Consider the following 19647-nt stretch of genomic DNA (forward strand, 5'->3'; position numbering starts at 1 on the left):
ATCGTTTTTCATCCTGGAAATGGATGCTTTGTTTGAATCCAGTACCGCACGGCTTGACGCACATCTAAAAAGCATAAATGCCAACATTTTATATTGTAAATGCAACACCAAAACACTAATCTACTGAAACCCCCTTAAACATGGAAGGGTCGCCATGATATTAACAATCACGGGCATTAGCTGGATCGAAATACTACAATGCGGCAACATAACCAATCACAGGCATCAGATACCAGAAGGAAAACAGTTGAGGGCGAGTTCAGTACATAAAAAATTCTAAACAGGATTAAACAATGAGAAGTATCTAAAAAAGCGATGATAATATTTTCTCCCTATAGATTGAACCTTCTACCTGTACAGAAGAATACATTCCCATTATTCTCTGTTACCAAGGAATAATTAACATGCTGTGTAATCAGAAACAAATACCAGGACTTCACTGGCCAACTCTCCTCCACAAAATGAAAAGATGCAAATAAAAGCATCTGCCTTCACAAAATCTAAACCATCACTAAGAAAAAACATACTAAATGACCACAGCTGCTTTTTTTTTTCCTCTTTGTATTAGCTGCTGATGAGAAATTAAAGTTGCAAGCCAACAGACAAAAAAAATCTTCATCATTCACGTAAAAAGAACAGATGATTGCTGCTTGAAGCTGGAATTGTTCCCCTTAAAGGATGAGCTAGCAATAGACCTGTCCTTCAAAACCACATTGCTTACAACTGCCACATCGGAGTTTGATGGGCCACTCTCAGCAGTATCCCCCGGTCTTAGCCAGATCTTAATATGACCCTCCCGGCAAATGGTAAGAACTGACTCATTAGTGAAAATCAACCCGGAAAGTGGTTCCACGTGCACCCGATGGGCCACTAGAGGAGCAAGCTTAGGCACATCCCGCATGCTTGGTGCAGGTTGAAGAGTACCCATGGGACAAATATTGTCCCAGTGAGCAGAATGGCTTAAACTGCTGTTAAAAGTAGGTGAACCACCAGAAGGATGGCGCAGTGGCACCGCAATCTCATCCATTGACAAGTCCCACAAAAGCATCTGAGCATCCTGCAAAAACATTTGATAGTAGTTATTTATCGTGAATGAGAGATTAAAATACTAAGCACAGAAAATTAGACCAGAAAAAAAAAAAACCTACCTGGCCAACAGAACCGAAGCGATACACAATATTGTCTCCTGTTCCATCAGAATTTGGTGCAGACCAATAGGAATCAAAAGCAACTCCGCTAACCTGGCAATCAACTTATTAGAAAAGGTCGACCATTTTATCAGTGTAGAACTAGATATTGTCATCAAACTTACCCATGAATTATGTCCTTCACCCCATGCTACTATCTTCCTGTCCTCCATACTCCAAACTTGTACAAGATCATCTTCGCCGCCAGTCAACAGATACTTCCCATCCAAACTGAGATGGTGAACAATAAATGCTGATTAGATTTGTCTCCTCAAAAGAAACAGACAGTAAAAAACAAATGGCAAAACCAAGAATGAGGCCAGCAGAATATACAAATAGCTGTAAGGCAGAAGATGACACCATATAAAACACAACAAATAATTTGACAAAAATGAGAGGCCACTGAAGAATCCATGAACATAGGAAGTGGAATAAGGCATGATATTTTCTATTTAGTGTTAGAAAGTACGTAAACAAATGTCACAACCGAAGAGAAGCCACGAACAGCTAGTGATCACAACATACAGATCGAAAGAAAGAACCAAATGTCAATGATACATATCAGGAAACGAAACATGAATACACTGCATATTACCTCCAAGTGCAACAAAGCAAAGCACCATAATAGCTTTTCCCACCAAATATTAATTGCTCCTTTGAGTAGTCAAATACTCTCAGATAACCTACAAGAGTTACTATGTTTTAATTAACGCAGTGATTACTCTCCACTTACTATTAAAGTAATGATCAACAAAATAAAAGAATCTAAGTATCCTAGTCAAGAAAATACCATCTCGCCCCACAGTGGCCAAGTACGCCCCATCTGCTGAGAACGAAATGCTATTAATTGGACCTTGACAAATATGCCATCTAGCAACTGGATTGCTCTGCAAGAAAACCAACAAATTTTTGGATTGATGATACATGGTGATGGCAGAAATATAACAACACACCTACTCTTATCAGATACAAGCAACGGCATTGTTAATTCTAGCAATTTTCAATGCATACTTCAGTCTTAGACTTGTTCTTGTTCTTCAAGATCTAAATGTTTGCCAATGACCCAAGTATCAATTATCTTTTGAAAATCATAAGCCCATATTAGTTTAGCAGGTTCTCATTGAACTACGTTATGCTGCTAATGCAGGAAATCTGGATGGCAAGTTTGTCAACAGACGCAAATCATGCAATTTAAGACAGGATTAGCAGAGTGATTGTTGGACAAAAACTTCTTTACCGAACACTCTTTAGAATTCCAGATAATACCCACCAAGGTAATAGGACATGACTTTCAGTCATCTCCAACAACAGTCATCATCAACCTAGTCTTAGCTCGTTCCAGAATCTTAGCATCGCTAAGGTCAAAAAATGCAAACTATATGAAAAGCTAACCAAAATGGCTCCCCTAGCAATCAATCCTACATGGCACCTAAAAGGTGAGATGCTTTCAAGAAAATCAGGCTCTTATAGTGTTCAGGGAAAAATTACAAAGTTAATCTTCAAAGTTAACACAATAACACAAGATTCTGCTGAAACCTCCTTGTGGTTAATGGGCAAGGTGAGTTGAATACATCCAAACAGACTGGACAACATAACAAGCAATAAAAGAATTGTAACATTTGTAGACTAGACACTATATCACAGAAGACAACAATTAGCTAGTTAAAATTCTCTGTAAAAGATTCAAAAGCATGCAAAGTTCTTGTATTTTTTTTCATCAGAAGACAAAATTCTTGTACATGAGGTCGTTAACAAGCATTCTTATGAATTTCAAGAGATGACCTATCACTAACTTGGTAAAAACATTTAAGTTAGCTTCAGAGCAACATCAAATGAGTACACTGCATTACCTTACTCGACTTAGCATGTGCAACAGCAAATTGAATTTGATCCTTGACAATGGGAAAGGAACAATCAGCAGTCCCATCCTTGCTCTACATAAGGAGGACACAATAGAAAGTTTCTAACAGGAGATAAAAGGTAGACCAGATTAAACAGTAAGAAAATCTTATGAAATGTCTCACTTTTTCATAGATATATAAGTTTCCATCGGTGTGACCAACAACGAAAGCACCGTTACCTTTTGGCGCCCATGCAAGACAAGTGCATTTACTACATGAAAAAAAATGATATGTTTAGAAAATGAATGGCACATTATGGATAAAAGGTGTAAAAAAGGTATAATCTTCCACGATGAATATAAGAATATCCACTTCCAGAAGTTAATTTCACATAGATAAAGATATGCTCAAAGCCTTACAGCCACTTCCAGAAGTTAATTTCACATTATGGAAAAAAGGTGCAAAAAAGGTATAATCTTCCACGATGAATATAAGAATATCCACTTCCAGAAGTTAATTTCACATAGATAAAGATATGCTCAAAGCCTTACAGCCATACAAGAAAAAAAAGGCCAAGGCCAACAATCTGACCAAGAAACAGTGAAGAAATAAGAATGGAAAATTATAACAACCATGTCGTATATGTATATAGAGTATAAATTTGCATAAAGCTCACTATTTCAGAATAATATGAATTTTGAAAAACTATGATTCCTTTGTAGTTTGCAAAAGCAAACATGGAAAATCATGTCAAAATCGAACATATATTTATATGGTTCACCTACAGTATCAGTGGGCAATACATGCCTATTATTAATGGTGCCGTCCTTGTTATAATGCTGAGCAGCAACAAGTTTTCTTCCAGGATCCTGCAATTGCTGCCTCAGTGACACCAAGTATACTGTAGAAATATGGTGAAAACATTAGCAGGACAGATCTGTTGAAGAAAACAAGCATAAATCAACTATAACTCGGACGAACCATCTCCTGATTGTACTGCAATGAGCAAGTCATGCCCGTCCTTTGCTTCAGGATCAAATGCGTGGCACACCGGAATTGAATTGCTGAAGTGGATTGACTTTATCGGATCCTGATGCAAAATATATTTTCAGTGATCCCTAAATCAGTGCGCACATCAAATAACAAACACAGAACAACCAGGAAGATGAAAAACCTTGTCTTGAGAATTGAGGTCGCTAATGAAGAGAGTGTCGGCGAAATTGAAAATGAGATACGTTCCCTTCCCATCGTAATTGGCCTGAGGACCACTCGAACCTATTGATGATCCTACCGACCCTCCGATCCTACTGCTCTCGGCCCGACTCACCCCATTTCCACCAACGAAGCTAAGCGCCCGGCTCCCGTTCCCGGATCCGAGCAACCTAGCCGCAGCCGATCTCATCCCGCTACTGGATGTAGGGGTCGTAGGCGCCGCCGAGCTCTGATTCGCAGGTTTATCCTTCAAATAGGCTATCGTCAACTGCGATCACGAGAGAGCCCAATGAAACCCCTATTTTTCGCATAGAATCGAATGAAAAAGATCGATAGACTCGCCCAAACCCACAAACCCTTGCTTCGAGAGCGTTACCTGAGAGACGGCTTTGCCATGGGAGTAGTGAACGAGGATGGAGGGGTGCGACTTCTCGTACTGGAGCTTGTACCGGCCCTCGGGGGTCTTGAAGTAGCTCTTGAGGTTCGGGGATTGGGAATTGAGTGCGGAGGAAGAAGACGAGGCCATGGTCGGGGAGCTAGGGTTACCGAGATCGAAGGGATCGTCGCTGCGGGATCATACTCCTCCTCTTTCTCCTCTTCGAGGGCCCTGAGATTCGGGGAAGAGAGGGAGAAGGGTTAGGGTTTTGCCAGAGGGGGATGGCGACGAGATCGAGGGTTTCGAGGAGTCGTGCGTAGCTTCGTCGAGCTCCTCCAACGGTTTCGAAGAGAGAGAAGTGTGGAGAGAGGAACAGCGCGACTCCGCGACGCTTTCGTCGTGTTCGGCCTCCGCTTCTGAGAGAAACTATCCGTGGACCTGGTCTACCACGTCATCCCACAGCCATCATACACCGTGAAAGCACCAGGCCAGGCCGAACTTGTGGCCCGATTTAACTCGGCCCGAGATACTGGTCTGGTCCAACCAAAGTGAAAGGGTTTCACGGGCCTACAAATTTAAGTCGCGGGCCGGCCTAATTTACTGGGCCGGGTTGGGCCAGGTTTTAATTTTTTCGGGTGTGAAGTTGATGTGGTGCATGCAACAATTTCTCCGACCATGAGAACAATTGTGGTGGATTGGGCCCGTGAAGTTTGGAAATAGCAAGGGTAACTCGAGTTAACTAAAAATTGGTTGAGCCAGGTCAGGTCAACTGAAGAACTGGAAGATTCAAGCTCCAGCTTCTTATTATTATTATTATTATTATTATTATTATTATTATTAGGCTTTGATTTTGATTTCTAACCCAGTGCAACGAATAGGTTGGACCAGACCTAATTCACAGAGCTCAGATTCAACAATTGATCAAATACGACAAATTCAACACCATAGAACGTGCATCTTCCTCTAGCTGTGCATGTGTACAAGTACACTACAATGTCTAACTTTTGCCGTAAAAGCTGTATTATATATATGCCTAATATATCGCTTTTGGCTTGATCCCTAAATTTCAATTTACTGTATTAAAAAGTTGAAAAAAGTAGCAAATTATTCTAATTATATAGTATATATATATATAATCATTAAATTCTTTGTCCTTATAAAAAGAAAAAAATGCCAAAGTTTTCTTATTACAAGTAAAAAAAAAAAAAAAAAATCTAAAATATAAGTTTATCCAAATAAATTTATTTTTTAGCTAATATTCGAAGTAACAGAAAAAATAAAATAAAATAAAACAAATCCTACCAAAATCCATCCCCGCAGGGAAACAGTGATTTATATGTAAAACGCTCTCATCCGAAGCTTCTTCGACTTTAACCCTCCACCACCGCTGCTCCACGCGCCTCTCGAAGCCTCTCCGTTTCGAAACCCTCCGCCTCCGCATCTATTTATATTTCGCTCTCCCCCCCTCCCCCTCTCTCTTCGTCACCGATTAGGGTTTCGTGGCGATGCGTCGGCGCCGCCTCTCCGACGACCCCCGTCCCACTCGCTCTCGCCGCGCCGCCGCCGAGCGGAGGAGGCCGCGCCGCCACTCGTTATGACATGGCCGCCTCCGCCGGGTCTCAGCACCGCTGCGTCTTCGGTGAGAGCTCTCTCTCTCTCTCTCTCTCTCTCTCTCTCTCTCTCTCCTTTTTTGTGGCCCTGTTACTCTTCGATTTGTTGGTGCATCGACGAAGATCGAAGTTTTTTAAGTTTACTTGATGCGAAATTGTAATTGGTGGATTGATCGTTCGATTGGGATGCGTGGCAGTTGGGAACATACCGTATGATGCGACGGAGGAGCAATTAATTCAGATTTGCGAGGAGGTTGGGCCCGTTGTGTCGTTCAGGTTAGCTCTCTAGGGAAAATCCTAGAATTTGGTAGTAGTTTGGTAATTTTTTTTTTTTTTGGAATTTGGAGATTTGGTGTATTTAAAGCTAGATCAAGTGTTTGGATTTGGTTGCTTCATAGCTGCAGAGTGTTTAGGTTCTATTTAGAGTGTTACTAAGTGCTTTCTCGTTTTGTTCACTGTAAAATAGGAAATCATGATCTCTATATTGCAAATTTGTCAGTTTCCTATAATTTCCTTTGCTAAAAATTCAATCTTCAATTCGAATTGGCATTAGAATTGTTAGGAGAATGGACTGCAATAAGTTGCTTCACCGCCTAGCATGAGATCCGTCAATCTTTTACGAACTTTTGCTTCTAGGCTGGCGCATACAGTCGCACTGAAATATGAAAGTACTAGTTTTGGGCTTAATTGTACGGAATTCTTTATTTCGCGACAATAAGCTTCCAACCCTTTTGACTTAAATGCTTATTTTTCATCCTTCGAATGTCGGAAATTATTAGTTTCTCCTTTCCTATGACTAACATCATTAGTGCGATTTACTATGCTACTAAAAAGAGAGCTCCAACATAATTGTACTAGGATATTACATATATTCTTGTTTCCTCCCCACTTCATATTTCTAAACCTGCCAATTGTATGTCAGATTAGGACTCACTTTTATTTTTAATTCGGGGATTTCAATTCAGCATTTTATATTGTCTTATATCCTTGATTGTTTCATTATGCTTCTGTGTTTTGTCAAAGTAATTATTGATTTTAATGGTAAAGTCTGTGATTTTGGCGTTTCATTTCCTACACAGATTGGTGGTTGATAGAGAAACAGGAAAGCCAAAAGGTTACGGATTTTGTGAATACAAGGACGAAGAAACTGCTCTAAGTGCACGCCGGAATCTTCAGGGCTATGAGATAAATGGCCGTCAATTACGTGTTGATTTTGCCGAAAATGACAAAAATGCTGATAGGAACAGAGAACAGGTTGAAGTTATTCAACTGCTTTCTGTATAAGAAAGTTCAATTCTTTAGAGTTCCCTGTTAAATTAAGTAACACCTGTACCATTTTTTGTGTATAAAAGAGAATATTTACATCCTCTCTCTCTCTCTCTCTCTCTCTCTCTCTCTCTCTCTCCCTGTATTTGTATTTAGTGTATGTGTATGTGCAAATGTATGCATGCATTTGCCAGTTGTGCTGAATGCGCTTTGATGTAGATTTGTCGTACTACTAAGCTGCTTCACTTAGGAAAATAAACTCTTACATTTTTAAGATAAGATAACAATTTAATAGTTTTTGGACAAGTTGTCAAAATGCATTTAGAAATGTATGTAAGCATTTCATGGTTTTAGAAACGTAATGGTAATTGAGATCCAAATTTGCTTCTTTAGTATAAGATGACTTGATACTAGAACAATGCATTATGTTCTTTTACACAAGTACTATGGATGTTTTTTCAAAGTAATTGCGGTGAAAACACATGATGGTACTCACTCAAACTAGAAGTTGCAATTTGGGCTTAAGCGCAGTTTGGTGGATGCAAAGCAGTGCATTTGGGACAATGCTCATCAAATTGGTCTTCAAATAAGTAGCTAAGAGTATCTCTGAATTCTTGATCTTTTGCAGGGCCGTGGTGGACCAGGGATGGCACCAAACATTGGTCGGTTTCTCTCTTTATTCCGTGTAGTTCATTTGTATCCCATATTTCTCCTTCCTTTGATTTTGTTGCTAATAATTTTCACAATGGGAACCGTCCAGATGCTCAGAAACAATTTGGTGGGCCTTCTATTTTAGGTGACTCGGCTCTGCATCAACCAATAGGTCTTCCTTTAGCTGGAAATGCTGCTTCTCTCATGGCTGGAGCTCTTGGAGGAGCTCAAACTACAAGCTTGCAAAATGGTTTGCCAGTTCAGCCAGGATTAGGCAATGATCCCCTTACTCATTATTTGTCTAGGATGTCTAGGCACCAATTAAATGAAATTATGTCTGAGATGAAGGTTGTTATCTGTTCTTTACGTACTATCATTCCACTACATGAAAACTTCTTAGTAGAAAAGTAATGGTAAATTGTTTATTTGGGTTTGAGGACAGACTTTGGCTACTCAAAATAAGCCACTAGCAAGACAACTGCTGCAAGGGAGCTCTCAATTGCCAAAGGCTCTATTTCAGGTAAGGTTCGGCTAGTTCAACTTATGGAAGTAATTAGTTGCCTCTGTTTTATGTGAGGAGCAATGCATCCTGTGATGGCTTAGTTTGTTATTAAAATATGAACTCATCAAGTGAAATGCCTTGTCCGGGCTGACCTCTTAAGTACATGAATATATGTCCTATGTGATTCTTTTTATTTTGACTGTATTATTTACCTATTTTGTCCTGTGGTTTCATTTGTCCCTAACACTTGAGGAATATTTACTAGAAACCCTTCCCTCATATAATAGATCAGAATTACTTAGTTTTGGTGATGGTAGGCTGCGCTGATAGGTACTAAAGCTTGTATTTGTTAACAAAGCCATATTTATGTGTAAGGCAATATACATTAGGCTTACAAATAAATAGTGGCGCTTCACTTCTTTTGAAACTTTTTCCCCATTGGTTTGCTTCTTAAGGAGCTGGTTGCTGTTTCATTTATTTTGCATAACAATTCTCTCTATGGTACAGGCACAAATTATGCTTGGTATGGTGACTCCACAAATGGTCAGTCTCACTTGCCTTGAGAGTCACAAAATATAACAAATTTGGAAATTTCTGCTAAAGGCGTGTCTTTTGTTTTAAAATTTAAAAATTACAGATGCAGATGGCGAAAGGTCAGAGCTCCTCACACCCTGCATTGCCACTTGGTCAAACACTACCACTTCAACATATTCCTCAGCAACCGCCAATACCGAGCAAATCCGGTCCACCCAATTTCCCACCAGCTCAACCTCAGTCTCTTGCTAGCCTTTCTGTCCAGCCAACACCAACTTTATCATTATCAAGAGACCCTATGCCACAAATTCTCCCCCCTGTGCTTCAGCAAAATCGGGAAACATTGGTATCTGCAAATTTGGTACCTCAACCTCAGTTCAACCTTCCAACTGCAAGTGTCCAGCATTCACATCTGCCCCGCCGTCTTCTATCTCAGGTAACGACTACATTTATCATCTGTGAAATCCGATATTGGTTGGTAAGTCTTAGCTGCAGTTGCTGCTGAAGAAGTATCCGGCAAATCTTAACCCAGATATCCTGGCAGGCTATTGTAGTTGTTTCCCATTTATGCTGATTGGACGCCATAAAAGTTTTGTTTTATTCTGTAGCCTGTACAACAAGATGAATAATAGGAAATAAATTCTTAAATATTTGGAGGCTAATTTATTCTCTCTTTGACGACAGACTGGCCCATTAAATGGCCCGATGCTTTCCGGTAGATTAGAGACACTTCCAAAGGAAATGAGAACACCTGCTCCTATGGGTTCTGATCCTACTTGGGCCTCCAGAATCAATACACAAACTTCAGATGCGAGGTTAGCAGACCAAGCAGGGATTGTGGGCAATATGCGAGAAGCGAGCCATCCCCTGAAGTTAAGAAAATTGGACGATGGAACAGCTGCTTCCAGCATGATTAGTGGCAGCTCTTCTGTAACTTATTCTGTTCCAGCTCAAACAATTGGCTCAGGTGCTGTGTCTGGTAGCCAAGTGGCAAATTCTGATTCAATGCCACAGCCAGAGAGACAGATGCTTCAGGTACTTAATTCGCGAGTAGGTGATGGACAGTTTTTGTTTTTTTGTCACTTCTGCTATCCATATTCTCATAGCTTTTGGTTTTTTACAGGGGGTGATTTTTATCTTAAACCCATCTCTCAACAGATGCTAGTGGCCAATTTTTCTTTTCTGTTCTTGTTTTGCATCATCCGAGTCCTTCCAATCTAATTCTTGCCCTAGTTTATTACTTCACTTATATCTTTTCTAGTATTTGCATATTTCTGTTATTTTTACATAGTTATATTATAATATTCTTTTATCAAAAAACAAAACATTCTTTTTTGTACAGATCGCACCTGAGGTTGAGTCCGCTCTTCTGCAGCAAGTCCTTAATCTAACGCCTGAGCAGTTGAGCTCGTTGCCTCCAGAGCAGCAGCAGCAAGTGCTTCAGCTTCAGAAGATGCTATCAGCAAACAAATAGTGTTAGCTTTAAGTTATTTCCTTATTAAGTTATTCCTTATTCCCTTAGCTGAAGATGTGGGGGATACGCGGACGAATGACTCGGCAAAGTCACAATACAAAAGTTGTCCAACATTAATGATTTTGCCATGCTATTCTTTTATGTAAAATGTCAGGGAAGAAGCATAATGCACCCTCACATAAGGGTGTGTGAAGATTTTCTTGATTCCATGTAACAACAGGTGAAATTTTATAGCGGTAAAGGAGAAAGCGTTAGCATCCATGGATTTTTTGTTCTTTCAATGTCGACGCCTCTCTGGCACTTTATTGCAAGTACTGGCAATTGCTGCTTGGCTTTCATATTCATTTTGTTTATTCCTCAAATTCTGACTGCCAGAGGCCAGGCAAAGATTATCTCTGTATTTCCTGTCATTTGCGAAGCAATGCTGCATGTATAACTTTAGGGGGCATTAATAAAAATTGTGGGTCAATGGTTATTTGCGATGATCTGTTTGGTTGAGAATCCAAAAATACCGTAGCATTTGTTCTGTTTCCAGCCTACATGAGAGCAAAACCTATCTTTTAGTCAGCTAAAATTTCATGCGGGATCACCTTAATGAGTGATTACCTTCTTAGTAAGTGAAGGAGATAGCGTCATTAATTATCTTTTTTCTAAAAAAAAAAATCATGCAGATGGAGGATCGCAGTTACATGTAATGGGGTTGATGCCTCTGCTTTCGCATTGAATCTGCACGTACATCAGTTAGCAGGATCCCTGCATGTAGAAAAATTTTAAAAATGTAGCAGTCACATAGATGACGCAACATCTCTAAACAATCATATTTGTCTTTTAGGATTCATCCATCTCATCTTGCTGTTTAGAAAAAATATTACTGTTGTATTCCAAAAGAGAAATTTGATTGGTTGAAATATAGATGGCCCGATATGATTGCCACATAGTAGACTTTCTTTCTTCCGCACAAAATAGCATATAGGAGTATTCTTACCGGCTCGTTACATGTGTTGTGTTACTTGTGTATCACATCTCGAGTTTTTTTTTATTTTCCATTTTTGGGGTGTGTGGTTTTGAGACTGCTCTCCATGAAATGATGCAAATTCATGAGTAGGATAAGAAAATCACGCAAAAGGAAGTTCTTAATTAGCAAGGGTTGAAACAATAAGATAATCAAAGAATGAACAGATTAGGTAATAAACTGCTTAAATAAACGTGAAACATTGCATTTCTTTAAAAAAACAAAATGTCCAAAGATATACAGAAAAATACTTGTGTTCCAAAAAACAGTGGTGGGCCAACTGATGGATTTTCACAATAGTTAGCAGGAATTTGATGCTAGATCCTCATAACCATGAAAACTAAAGATTGAGAGGCCAAGTATTAATCTACCAAGTCCACCCTCAACAACTAATAATCATTATGCAGTCCCTTAATCTTCCTTATCCCCTGGTTGATAATCTTCTCTTCGGCTTTCGCTCTCGGATGTGGATCTTTCCGTGAGCTCAGGCTCAACTTCACTTTGTCTTACTTGGGGATGATCATTCGCACGTCGATTGCTCAAATGTTGCATAAGCATGAGAAGAGCAGCCACAAAGACAACCAAGTAAACCGTCCTGATGCTGATAAGTGACTTGAAGAAACCAAGAAGTGAAGGGCCACTGACTCTTTTCTTGATTGTTTTCCCTTCTCTGTATCCTTCAAGGAAACGGCTTATCTGCGATGCTTGATCCTCCTCGTCGAGGCTCTCTGAACCTACAACCTTTATTAGAAAAACATTCAATTGACATTTAACTTCCTTGGACTTCATAAAGAAAGATATCTATTACATTGTCCCCTTTAAAAAGAATGCGGAGAAGATGCCGAGTAAGCTGGGTACAGCTTAGATAATTAAATCTAAAATTATTCCTCAAGTAACAGTAGAATCTAGAATGAAAAGAAGAATCTAGAATGAAAAGAAAGTAAACCATCGGTGCATACACATAAATTTTGCAATCTGTATTTCCATAAATGTGTAAACCATAGAACTGCATACATGCACTGTTGAACAATAAAAAACTCCAGTAACAGAATAAAGCTGGAAAGAAGATAATCTTCGATATCTTACTAATCGGCAATGTTCTGATCATCATATATGCATATGTTTATGACAAGCACAGCAAATATTTTCGAATCACAAAGAAAGATAACAGACAGAAAATGAAGACCGTGTACAAGCAACATCATCAAAACCTAAAATGATGCATATTTTCTTTTCTCAACAGAATGGATGTGATGATTTATCATTCAAAACCAAGGATTTTAGCTACATCCAGCTAAAAGATAGTCCCGACTTACCAGGTGATATTCTTCATTTCGATCCCACACAAGCATCTTTGGTAGTTTTGAGCTCTTGGAGGAATCAAATGTATCAACAAACTCTTCCCATTGCTTGATTCCGACATACCCAAATACTAGATCACGATTTGCAGCAGCGGCAGTCCTCAAAGTTTTGGCTAACTTCATTGATTTCTCATCCAACTCATCCTCCACAATTGCAAGTACAATTTTTCTCTCGTCGTCAGTCAGCGACTTAATTGTCTCGGAATTAATGGGCACAGCAAGAGGTAGCTGATTTTGCTGTATAAATTCTTCCAAGAACTTCCCTATATGTCATATAAGATTCTAAGGCCTCGAATAGACGACATACTACAAATGTATTCTGATAAAAAAATATGAAAAAGCAAAATACCTTGCGCATTTTGTCAACTTAGAAAGATAACAATATACAGAGATGAAATGCTTGGCAGCCATTACTAAAGACATGAAACAAGGGCACTGGAGGAGATTGAAATTTGATGACCATTTTCATACAGGAAAATTCTTCAGGAGGTCAATTTTGCTAAGTAAATTAGATCATGTCTAAAGAGCCTTACATATGAACTATGAAAAAAAAAAGGCCCTTCGCGTATTGGAAAAGCCTAACATAGGAACTACAAAAAAAATGCCTTAGTATCTTTAAACATTAAAACTTAACAGTCAATGGTTGATTATGCACCTCCTTGTTTTTGTGGTTATGCATTAACAATTTTAAGATTCACCCAGTTCATGGTATTTGGGATGAACAGAAAAGCAAGAAATACATGTTTACACTTACCTTCAAAAGGGCCATAGAACACGCTTTGATCATTATATTTAGGATGAAAAGATACCAGTGCTGGGACTTTATCAAAATGATGCACAGCCATCATTTCCTCCGAGAAATCTTTTGCTACAGCAAACCATGCCTTTTTCTTGAATTTACTGGCAAACTCAGCAATCACTGATTCGGCCAACCCAAAGCCCAAAAAAATAGGAAAATCTGTACCAGCTGTTTCAACAAAGTTGTATATCGAAGAATCTGATTCGAGCAGAGAAACATCGGGCGCGGCAAGCTTCTTAAGAGAGCGAACGAGCAAATCAGCTTTTCTTGGACCGTAATAATCAACAGGGACTCCATGAATAAAGAGCTTCAATGTAGGAAATCCACTACATTGGAAAAGGAAAATGAGTAAATAATCAAGTACACACATAAGAAAAGCACTTACTGATACATCATGTGACAATGCGAAGTAACCTACTACTAATCATTAAGGAAAACTTCTGCTTCATCTCTACTCATATGCAAAATAAGAGATCAAAGCACATACTCGACTTCATATTTGGAAGCAAGCTTCCTACACTTGTCCGCATTTATCTTGGCTACATAAATAGGATCTTTCAGCGCTGCTAACACAGGAGCAGCAGCATCCAACTGCAAAAACAATATAAACCCAAAATTTTCATATCAAGTCAATCATCTAATTGGATCATCATATAGAGGATTGGAGAAAGCTTTATGAAATTAAGTAGTCCAAATCAAGGGGAATTCCTTTTTCTTTCTTTTTTTTAAATCTAGTCAGCTCCATTTCCAATTACACATTACGCCAAAAATTCCATATATTTCATCTCTCAATAGCATTATAATTTTCCACTCATTCATTCTCTCAGTTTACTTGCCTTTCAAATGCCACCAAGTACAATACAAGGCGCGATCACCAAACATCTTTTTATGAACTATTCACATAAGAAGACGCCCAAAGTACGCACCTTTCGATACGATTCATCAAATTTTAGAACCAATCCAACACAGAACGCAAATTCATACTAGGTTCTAATCTTTCTAAGCACCGCCCTTCGATCAACCAAAAGTTCCAACAAAGAAATCATGAGAGAGAGAGAGAGAGAGAGAGAGAGAGAGAGAGAGAGGGCATGGGCGACCTCGGGAGAGAGGTGCTTGCAATGGCCACACCAGGGAGCATAGAAATCGACGAAGAGGAAATCGAAAGCGGCGATCGCGGCGTCGAAGCTGGACTCGTTTAGCTCGATAACGGTGCCATCTCTGGAGAAATCGATGGAGGCGGAAACGAAGGTCGATGAAACCCTAGCCCAAGCCCACAGAAGCAGAAGCAGCAGCGGAGCGGGGGTCTTCGCACGGCGTAGCGTCGTCGTCTCCATCTCTCTCTCTCTCTCTCTCTCTCTCTCTCTCTCTCTCTCCGTTCGCTACTCTCCACCCCCTACTCAGCGTACGCTCTTCGCGAAGCGTGCGACTCCTGCGCCCGAATCGATATATTAACACCATGTGGCCCCATTTTAAGTTTAACTGAAGTCGCTGAGTTTGGTAGTATCGGCACCGACTTGAGGCGATCTGAAGCCGGCGTTTGAAGAGCCCCGCCACCGACTTTGCTTATATACCTCAACTAAATTATTAGCGTCTCGACTCGCGGTGTTTCATCGCCGAGTTCAAAATCTGGCACCACGAGTGGAGGATGGGTGAATCAGTTTCTTTTTCTTTTTCCAGAAAAGTAGTTTAATAATCCTCTGAATTTCGATGCATTTATAAATCGTCTCCCAAATTTAAAAGAGTCTTAACTTTCGATATGAAAAAGAAAAAAAAAAAAAAACAATCAATTTGCCGCAGATCAACTGCCCAGCTTATTTCCACAGTTCCACCAGATTGAGGGCTTCGTTTGTTTTGAACCTCCTGATGTTGCATGCAGCAATCAATACATGTGCATTCACGCAAGCATTCGACTTTCGAAAGTTTTCTATTTTCTTCGGGGGCAAAAATAAACACAGAGAAACAGCAAGGGACTCTAAAAATAAGAAAAAGGAACAGGATTTATCATCCAAAGGCTAGTTCAACGAGCTAAACTCAAACTGAAATAGAAGAAATTATCTCAAAGCACAGATTCTAACTCACCGCAAAGAACCCAATTTATGTTATCAATTTCTTAATGAAACATTTAATATGTTTTAGGGGAAACCAAGTCCCAAATTTGACCTCCCCAAAAAAACAAAAAGCATCACCAAGTGATTCGAACAGCGGAAGAAACAACTGAAGTTTTGATGTTTTATTGTTTCCAGCATTAGAATTATCACCCTGAGGCGGTTTTCTTCTGTTGGAATATGACAGCATAGACAGGAACAGCCACACCGATGCTGAACGCAGCAAGCACGGATGCAGAAACTTTAAGCTTCTGATGCTTCATGCGGTCCAGGTTGTACATGTGCTTGGCGTGAAGGTAGAATGGTTCATCATGGCCATGCGCACCCATTCTCTTTGCCCCAGTGGCATGTAGCCCTCGAGAAACTGGTATTGAAAATGGCGAGTTAGTTGAATCATCAAATACATTCATCTAATAAAGGTCCTATAACTTCAAGGTACTGAGAAAAGAACACGGATAAAATTGATTCAATTATCATAAAGATTGAACTGGTGGTAGAACAATGCATACGGCTGTTTGTCCCCACTGTAGATAGTGCTACTAGAGTAAAACTGTGAGAAGTATATTAAAATCCCCCCAACAGCACAAGAACAAGGTCCAAGGTGCTAAGAATCTCATTTTAGCTTCTCATGGTAGCAAAATCTCTAGACATTTTGTTCACCAAATGCTCTATTGGCGGCCCTTGCAGCTAGAAAAATAAGTGGAAGCAAGGCCAAACATGCATAGATGTACAAACAGCGAACCAAGTGCTAAGCCGTAATATGTATAAGATATATTAAATCAAGAAGAGTGATAACCTCAAACACAACAAAAAGTTCAAGCACCCTCTGCATCTGCAATGTACTTAACAGATTGACTACCAAGTATTATATGAACTTAACTTTGGTGGCATCACAATTAAACAACAAGATAGTAAATAATGTCAAACTGATGGTATAGCCCTTTATTCTTTTGACCAAAAAAAAATCAAAAAAATCAAAAATCAAAAACTTCTTGGCTCAACAAAATAAAGGACATTTGGTTTTTGGAGGAAAAACGAAAATTTATATTATCATAATTTTAGCTATTGGTGTATAGTGCAAACTGTTGTTTCCTACAATACGTTGGACAGTTATTTTACTCAAGGTTATATAAGAATTGAGGCGCAACTTTAATATTTACAAAATATTGATGGCAATGGTTAAAAATTGGATAATAGTGCAACTAAACAACCAAATGATTAATTGCAGTATAAGAGAGAGAAAAGACATGAAATTTTCCCACATATGATGGATAAACAAGAGTGCTAACATCTGATATGCCTCTATTATGTACACACAAACTGCGACTCACAGTACAAATGCGCATGTAGAACATGAATATAGCGAAAAATAGATAATAACAGTAGCAGAGATTGAATGTCTGATATCTTAAGTTACGTAAACTCAGGAATAATCCATAACTAATTCATGAAAAATTTCCATTGTCGAAAGAAAGGAGACATGCAGTGACAGAGTTGTTGTGCCGAAATACAGATGTAAGTGGAATTAGTAACTTGTTAGTAATTGAGCATCAAATACCACAGTCTTAGATACGATCTTATACGATTTGTGGTATAAAGAAACTAAATACAACAGGCACTAAAAGCACTTTACTGAGCATCAGAGTAATCACAGAAACGATAGTGGAAATTTATCAAGCCTACCAGGAGCACCTCAAGCACATCTCCAACATTTAAAAAACACAAGAGGATCGAATTTAAGCGCAAAGTAACAGCAAATTCAGGTGACAATCGATTAAAATCGCAACAAAATAAAACAAATTGCTCCTCAATAGGGAAGATGAAGGAAGATAAAGGGTAGATTGGATCGGAGGAGAAGAGGAGATCGAGTGGAAACGGGAAGATAAATGGAAGAGAACTTTGCCTGATTTGGAAAGGGCTGATTCGGAGGAGGTCAACAGCTTCATGCCGGATCGGATCCCACGGTTCAACGCCATGGCCGTCGCTCTCTCTCTCTCTCTCTCTCTCTCTCTCTCTCGCTCTCTCTCTCTTTGGGTTTTACGTTTGGAGCCCTAGATGGCGAAGAGTCGAAGGAAAGGTCAACGACGAATTTTCTGTGAGCTGGGATGGGAAAAAGGTTGGGTCGGGTACTCGGGTTCGATCGATTGAGGCGACGTACTAAACCCATGTGAGACATGNGTTACTAGTTCATTCCCTTTAATATTCTTTTTTTTTATTCATTTTATTTCGAAACTTTCCACGAATTTTTTTTTCCCGAGAGATAGATAACATACTATTCATCTCATTTATTTTATTTAAAAATAAATTTAGCTGAAAATATAAATTAATTAGGATTCGAACTTGGGATCTCGGGTATCAATCATCGAGCCCTTCGCCGCTTGCGTTAGGGACAATCCGTGTGAGACTAGATTTGTTTGGACAGAAGTGAGGCAGCCGAATTGGACTTCCGCTCCATGCACACCACCGAAGTCGAGTTCCATCGTAAGTGAGAATGTCCAATTCACTGTTTGGCAGTACGTAAAATCAAGGACAACAATAACTCAGCTTCAAAACTAGCACCTGCGCTTGGAACTCGACTTCAGGTCTGAGAAAGTTGAAGGCAAAAGTATTTTCTTCCTTTGTTTACTGAATCAACGGGTTATGCAAATTACGCGAATTTGTTTGGCGATGTGTTTAGCAAGTGAGAACTCTAATCTAAGTATTTTTTATAATGATGCATGTAAACAAATGGTTCTCATATTATAGCTGAGAGGTTTCCGCGCAAGTAAGCGCCTCTAGGCCAATAAATAGTTGCTAATTAAACAATAATGCATACACACTCTTTACAGTACCTGAGAGAAAGATCCGAGCTAAAGTAAACTTCTTTTTAAACGGTACCATTTCATAACTTGTAAATACGTCGATGACATAATTTATAGTGTTTAAATTTTATTCTCGTCTATTTTAAACAATGGGCTTGTTATTTGTAAGCTTCGTGCATAGATGTATGATACATCCCTTCCAAAAGAACTTTTAAGTGTGAACACACTGCAAATGTATGTTACTTTGGCAGTTAATCTAATGAGCCTTTTCAATCTTAGTACTAAACAGTCATGTCTTTCAGGAAGCTTCAAACGGTCGAGCCACTGCGCGGGGAGTAGAGAAGATCTCATCTACCAAAGCATTCCTAAAAAGTCGGAATTAAAAGAAAAGGAAATGGAGAAAAAGGCAAAACAGAAAAACACAAAAAAAAGGCCAAAAAAAAAAGAAGAGAATATTCTGTATTTTGTTTTTTTTTAATTTTTAAATTTCCAAACATACTGTACTGTAAAAAAAAAAAAAAAAAACTTTTGTTCATAATGTTGAGTAAGTGTTATATAATAGATTTCGAAATGCTTCATAACTACAGCTGCGTAGGCACGTGACTCCTCTGATCACACATTCTCCATTTGACGCTGTAAAAATCGAAAGATGTGCCGAACATAAATTCCAGTACGCATTTTACTAAGAAGGGGTAGGTTCTGCTCGACCCGTGAGGACAAGGCCAAGGTCAAGTAGACTCGAGATTGGGCCCCACCTATATCATTCAATTCCTCTGTTCTCAACCATCTTGTCACCCAGCAACAAAATATATTTATATTAATTTTTATATAATTTATATTATTAGTTTATTATATTTCGCACGAATGTGAACATGGTAAAAGTCAAAGTCACACATTAACCATATACGAACAGGAG

The 19647-nt window shown here is 39.1% G+C and overlaps 4 protein-coding genes across 7 annotated transcripts; 1 reads left to right on the forward strand and 3 right to left on the reverse strand.

Moving 5' to 3' along the window:
- Positions 248 to 4999, reverse strand: LOC109723209 (dystrophia myotonica WD repeat-containing protein-like). Its single transcript, XM_020251493.1, has 11 exons — positions 4617 to 4999; positions 4203 to 4508; positions 4010 to 4118; positions 3836 to 3929; positions 3212 to 3299; positions 3038 to 3121; positions 1978 to 2074; positions 1783 to 1870; positions 1313 to 1418; positions 1149 to 1241; positions 248 to 1057 (listed from the first exon to the last, which is right to left on the reverse strand). The coding sequence occupies exons 1-11, from the start codon at positions 4764 to 4766 to the stop codon at positions 623 to 625; spliced, it is 1650 nt and encodes a 549-aa protein (XP_020107082.1). The 5' UTR covers positions 4767 to 4999; the 3' UTR covers positions 248 to 622.
- Positions 5957 to 11135, forward strand: LOC109723182 (cleavage stimulating factor 64). Of its 4 annotated transcripts, none has more exons than XM_020251460.1 (10): positions 5957 to 6255; positions 6424 to 6502; positions 7306 to 7480; positions 8121 to 8154; positions 8289 to 8491; positions 8586 to 8663; positions 9153 to 9188; positions 9283 to 9615; positions 9864 to 10229; positions 10522 to 11135. In XM_020251460.1, exons 1-10 carry the CDS (start codon positions 6216 to 6218, stop codon positions 10651 to 10653), a joined length of 1476 nt encoding a protein of 491 aa, XP_020107049.1. In that variant the 5' UTR covers positions 5957 to 6215; the 3' UTR covers positions 10654 to 11135. The 4 variants fall into 4 exon arrangements, with proteins under 4 accessions (XP_020107049.1, XP_020107047.1, XP_020107050.1 ...); XM_020251458.1 differs by having other exon boundaries at positions 5958 to 6255; positions 8253 to 8491; XM_020251461.1 differs by lacking the exon at positions 10522 to 11135 and adding an exon at positions 10303 to 10515 and having other exon boundaries at positions 5958 to 6255; positions 8253 to 8491; positions 9864 to 10214.
- On the reverse strand, positions 11839 to 15284 carry LOC109722756 (protein disulfide isomerase-like 5-2). Its single transcript, XM_020250887.1, has 5 exons — positions 14923 to 15284; positions 14313 to 14416; positions 13781 to 14151; positions 12982 to 13289; positions 11839 to 12406 (listed from the first exon to the last, which is right to left on the reverse strand). Exons 1-5 carry the CDS (start codon positions 15157 to 15159, stop codon positions 12077 to 12079), a joined length of 1350 nt encoding a protein of 449 aa, XP_020106476.1. The 5' UTR covers positions 15160 to 15284; the 3' UTR covers positions 11839 to 12076.
- Positions 15774 to 18030, reverse strand: LOC109722760. Its single transcript, XM_020250890.1, has 2 exons — positions 17834 to 18030; positions 15774 to 16294 (listed from the first exon to the last, which is right to left on the reverse strand). The coding sequence occupies exons 1-2, from the start codon at positions 17904 to 17906 to the stop codon at positions 16080 to 16082; spliced, it is 288 nt and encodes a 95-aa protein (XP_020106479.1). The 5' UTR covers positions 17907 to 18030; the 3' UTR covers positions 15774 to 16079.

The sequence above is a fragment of the Ananas comosus genome, linkage group 17, assembly GCF_001540865.1.
Source record: "Ananas comosus cultivar F153 linkage group 17, ASM154086v1, whole genome shotgun sequence".
NCBI lineage: Eukaryota > Viridiplantae > Streptophyta > Magnoliopsida > Poales > Bromeliaceae > Ananas > Ananas comosus.

Coding starts and splice junctions, on each gene's coding strand:
- LOC109723209 (XM_020251493.1), bottom strand. CDS start 4,766: ATGGCCTCGTCTTCTTCCTCCGCACTCAATTCCCAATCCCCGAACCTC. Junction 3,122..3,211: donor ACTTATATATCTATGAAAAA/GTGAGACATTTC, acceptor CTCCTTATGTAG/AGCAAGGATGGGACTGCTGA. Junction 1,871..1,977: donor GGCCACTGTGGGGCGAGATG/GTATTTTCTTGA, acceptor TAACTCTTGTAG/GTTATCTGAGAGTATTTGAC.
- LOC109723182 (XM_020251458.1), top strand. CDS start 6,216: ATGGCCGCCTCCGCCGGGTCTCAGCACCGCTGCGTCTTCG. Junction 7,481..8,120: donor CTGATAGGAACAGAGAACAG/GTTGAAGTTATT, acceptor GATCTTTTGCAG/GGCCGTGGTGGACCAGGGAT. Junction 8,155..8,252: donor AGGGATGGCACCAAACATTG/GTCGGTTTCTCT, acceptor GGAACCGTCCAG/ATGCTCAGAAACAATTTGGT.
- LOC109722760 (XM_020250890.1), bottom strand. CDS start 17,906: ATGGCGTTGAACCGTGGGATCCGATCCGGCATGAAGCTGTTGACCTCC. Junction 16,295..17,833: donor ATCAGCCCTTTCCAAATCAG/GCAAAGTTCTCT, acceptor TTTCAATACCAG/TTTCTCGAGGGCTACATGCC.
- LOC109722756 (XM_020250887.1), bottom strand. CDS start 15,159: ATGGAGACGACGACGCTACGCCGTGCGAAGACCCCCGCTCCGCTGCTG. Junction 14,417..14,922: donor GCAAGCACCTCTCTCCCGAG/GTCGCCCATGCC, acceptor TTGTTTTTGCAG/TTGGATGCTGCTGCTCCTGT. Junction 14,152..14,312: donor GCTTCCAAATATGAAGTCGA/GTATGTGCTTTG, acceptor TTTCCAATGTAG/TGGATTTCCTACATTGAAGC.